Below are 3451 nucleotides of genomic sequence, written 5' to 3' on the forward strand. Positions count from 1 at the left end.
GGGGGTTTAGGGTTTAGGGTTTAGGGTTTAGGGTTTAGGGTTTGGGGTTTGCGCAGGGGTCTACGAGCCGGAAAACATGGACTGGGTCTTCGTCTCGCACTTCGTAATGACTCTTCTTCATGAACTTCAAAACGATTTGACAGAAGCAGCAGTTAAGCTCCTCGAACAGGCTTTCCATTCTTTCTCTGGAGACAACATTTCTGTGCTTCTTACGAGGTTCGCGGCGAGGGTTTAGGGTTTAGGGTTTAGGGTTTAGGGTTTGGGGGTTGCTGCGGCGTGGGGCCTGCGGTCGAGGGTTTCGGGGTGGGCGCTGGCTCCTGCAGTTCACGGCTTTGTAGGGTTTAGGGTTTAGGGTTTAGGGTTTGGGGTTTGTCCTTAGGTTTGAATCGGGGGAACCCAAAGAAAGGAGGTTCAGGCGCTTTGAAGTCACTCCTGAAGGTTTGCTGCTGCTGGGGCTGCTGCTGATGGTTGCTAGTGTGCTGCTGCTGCTGCTGCTGCTGTTGCTGCTGCAGTTGCTGCGTCTTTCACAGCAGCAACAGCAACAGCAGCAGCAGCTTCCCTGCGGCGTGGCTGTTCTCTCCATTTGGCCAGCCCCTCCCGCGTGTCTAATGCTCCGCGCTGCGTCCCCTTGCTGCTGCTGCTGCTGCTGCTGCTGCTGCTGCTGCTGCTGCTTTCAGGCCACGTTGTCTCCAAAGAAGGCGCCAACGCAGACTTGACGGGAAAGACAGAAGAGGAAAGCATAGAGCTGCACAAGGGGCCGATGAAAGCAGCAGCAGAAGGCCCCATTACTCTTTAGCTGCCACCCCTGTGCTGCAGCAGCAGCAGCAGTTTGCTGCTGCAGCAGCTGGCTGCTGCTGCTGCTGCAGTGCGCGCGGGGCTAGTGAAGGCAGCAGCACGCAGGCCTAATATTCGTCAGTCGCCGTTCATTTACAAGTCCTGCAGCGGCGTGCTGCTGCTGCAGCAATAAACTGGTGCTGCTGCAGCAGTGTACTCCTGCTGTTGCAGCAACATAGTGCTGCTGCGGCAACATATTGCTGCTGCAGCGACGTACTGCTGCTGCAGCAACGTACTGGTGCTACAGCAGTATACTGGTGCTGCAGTTCACAGCTGCTGCAGCAGCAGCGGCACAAGGTGCCAATGATGGGGCAGCAGAAGATGGCCCCACAACACTATAGCTGCCATCCGTGTGCATCTGCTGCTGCAGCAGCATGTTGCTGCTGCTGCGGCTTAGTGCTGCTGCGGCAGCATACTGCTGCAGCAAAACACTGCTGCTCCTGCAGCAGAGGCACATGATGCCAAACTTCCATCTCTGTACTGCTGGTGCAGCAGCAGCGGCTGCAGCAGCAGCAGCAGCAGCTGCAGCAGCAGAAGCACAAGGAGCCAATGAAAGCAGCAGCAGATGGCTGGATGATTCTTTAACTGCCGCTCACATGCGCGTGCTGCAGCAGCTGCAGCAGCTGCAGCAGCCGTTGCAGCAGCTGCAGCCGCTGCAGCTGCTGCTGCGGCAGCTGCAGCAGCCGCTGCTGCTGCTTTCTCGCTCCGTGGGGGCCCCTCTCAGGGGCCCCTGCTGTGCCCTGTGCGCAGCGTATTTGCTGCCTTAGAGAATGCATGCGTTTATAAAAAGCCCCGAAACTTGGGGGCTGTGGGGCTGTTTCTGCTGCATACAGTGGAGCCAGGTGTGTACGTACACCTGGGGCAGGTGAGGCTCTGCTGCAGCTGCTGCAGCTGCTGCAGCGGAGCCTCTTGCCTGCTGCTGCTGCTGCTCCAGCAGCTGCAGCTGTGGCAGCTGCAGCAGCTGCAGCAGCTGCTGCAGCCGCGGCAGGAGGGGAACCTCCACGTTGGCGGCGCCCGAGGGGTTCAAGGGGTTCACAGCAGCAGCTGCTGCTGCAGCGGCAGCTGCTGCTGCTTCTGCAGCAGCAGCAGCAGCAGCAAAAGTGCCCTGCAGTGTGGGGGCTCGGCTGAGCTGGTTTTTGTGTCGCCGCGGGCCCAGAGAAATAGAAAGTATTTTTTCTTGCGTCTGCATTGCGCAGCTTTCGAACTAGTCCATTTGTTGCGTCTTTTTAGAAATTTTATTTTCGAAAAGTCCAAAATGTACTTTTTAGTCCCCACAAATGCCTTTCTAGCAGGTCTTTAAAGTCCTTTTTAAATGCACTACTTGCATGCGTTTGCTGCCTGCGTTTGGGGCTTTTTGATTCCCAAGTTCCGAATAAAAACTATTCCGAATGCATCTTTGCAAAAGGAATTCAAAATGCATATTTCAATTAATGACATTGATGGCATTTTTCGTTTTTTGTTTAGAACACTTTTGCACGAAAAGTCGTGCTGCATGCATAAATAGATTTAATAACAATAAAGTATTTCATGTAAATACTTTATTTAAAAGAAGGAAATATAAAAATGGTTTAAATGCATGTATTTATTTAATGCAGTTTTGTGTAAATTGCCGTTTGCACTTGTTTACTTTTGCATTCGATTTGCATGCATTTATTTGTTTAGTTATGCATTTAATTTGCATGCATTTGGTTTAGCTTTGCATTTAATTTGCATGCATTTATTTGTTTAGTTTTGCATTTAATTTGCATGCAAGCCCCAAAGTGGGCACTGCATGCAAAGAAAGTCAACTGTGGGGCCCCTCTGGGGGCCTTCTCTGGGGGGCTTCCTCTGGGGGCCCCCTCTGGGGGGCCCCCTCTGGGGGGCCTCCTCTGGGGGCCAGAAAAGCCTGTTCTATTATTTAGCGTTTGTCTGCAAGTATTTGATTTAATATAAATACTTCCAAATATTTGTATTTGTATAGTGCAAGTCGTTATGTTTGTTTTGTGTAGAAGTATTTATATTTATTTGTATAACTTCAACTATTTGTGTAAGTACTTTTGTTTTATAAAAGTAAAAGAATTTATATTAATTTATGAGTAAAAGTATCTATATAATTGCAGATATATATTTGGACTTTGCTGTGTTGTGTACAACTATAGGTTTATGTATGAGTTTATATATATAAATATATTAACTATGCACATTTTATATAATAATATGTATGAGGCGGGCCCACACTGCATCTTTACTTGTTTAATTTCTTCAAAAAGCCCTAAATATATATTTGTTGTAAATTACTTTAGTAAAATAATATAAATATACTTTTGCTTTTCATTTTTGTGCAAAAAAATGCGCAAATGGACTTCTAGTTGAAGAGGTTGGCAGCTCGGGGTGTACGTACACCCCAGCGCATGCAACACCAGCTGCATGCAAAGATCCTCTGCTGCCTTTTTCCCTTGGGGCCCCCAAAGTTCTCTCCTGCCTCTCGGGGGCCCCCAGCGACCTGATCACAAACCCTAAACCCTTTACCAGGGTTTAGGGTTTAGGGTTTACATGGAACTGCGCCGCAGCTCCGCCCCCAGATTCCGCTCCCCCCCAGGCCCAGCCACCTAGCTGGCTAGCTAGCTAGCTAGCCAGC

At 50.0% G+C, this 3451-nt stretch overlaps 2 protein-coding genes across 2 annotated transcripts; one reads left to right on the forward strand and one right to left on the reverse strand.

Moving 5' to 3' along the window:
• Positions 1-106: 106 nt before the first annotated feature.
• On the forward strand, positions 107-796 carry ETH_00012625 (uncharacterized protein; the record flags this gene model as incomplete). The annotated part of the gene is made up of 3 exons (XM_013378916.1): positions 107-216; positions 380-438; positions 678-796. The coding sequence occupies 3 exons, from the start codon at positions 107-109 to the stop codon at positions 794-796; spliced, it is 288 nt and encodes a 95-aa protein (XP_013234370.1).
• Positions 797-1169: 373 nt separating this feature from the next.
• Positions 1170-2023, reverse strand: ETH_00012630 (uncharacterized protein; the record flags this gene model as incomplete). The annotated part of the gene is made up of 3 exons (XM_013378917.1): positions 1170-1274; positions 1431-1574; positions 1691-2023. 3 exons carry the CDS (start codon positions 2021-2023, stop codon positions 1170-1172), a joined length of 582 nt encoding a protein of 193 aa, XP_013234371.1.
• Positions 2024-3451: the final 1428 nt, after the last annotated feature.

This window comes from Eimeria tenella, genomic scaffold, assembly GCF_000499545.2.
Source record: "Eimeria tenella Houghton genomic scaffold, Eth_scaff1165, whole genome shotgun sequence".
NCBI classification, from domain to species: Eukaryota; Apicomplexa; class Conoidasida; order Eucoccidiorida; family Eimeriidae; genus Eimeria; species Eimeria tenella.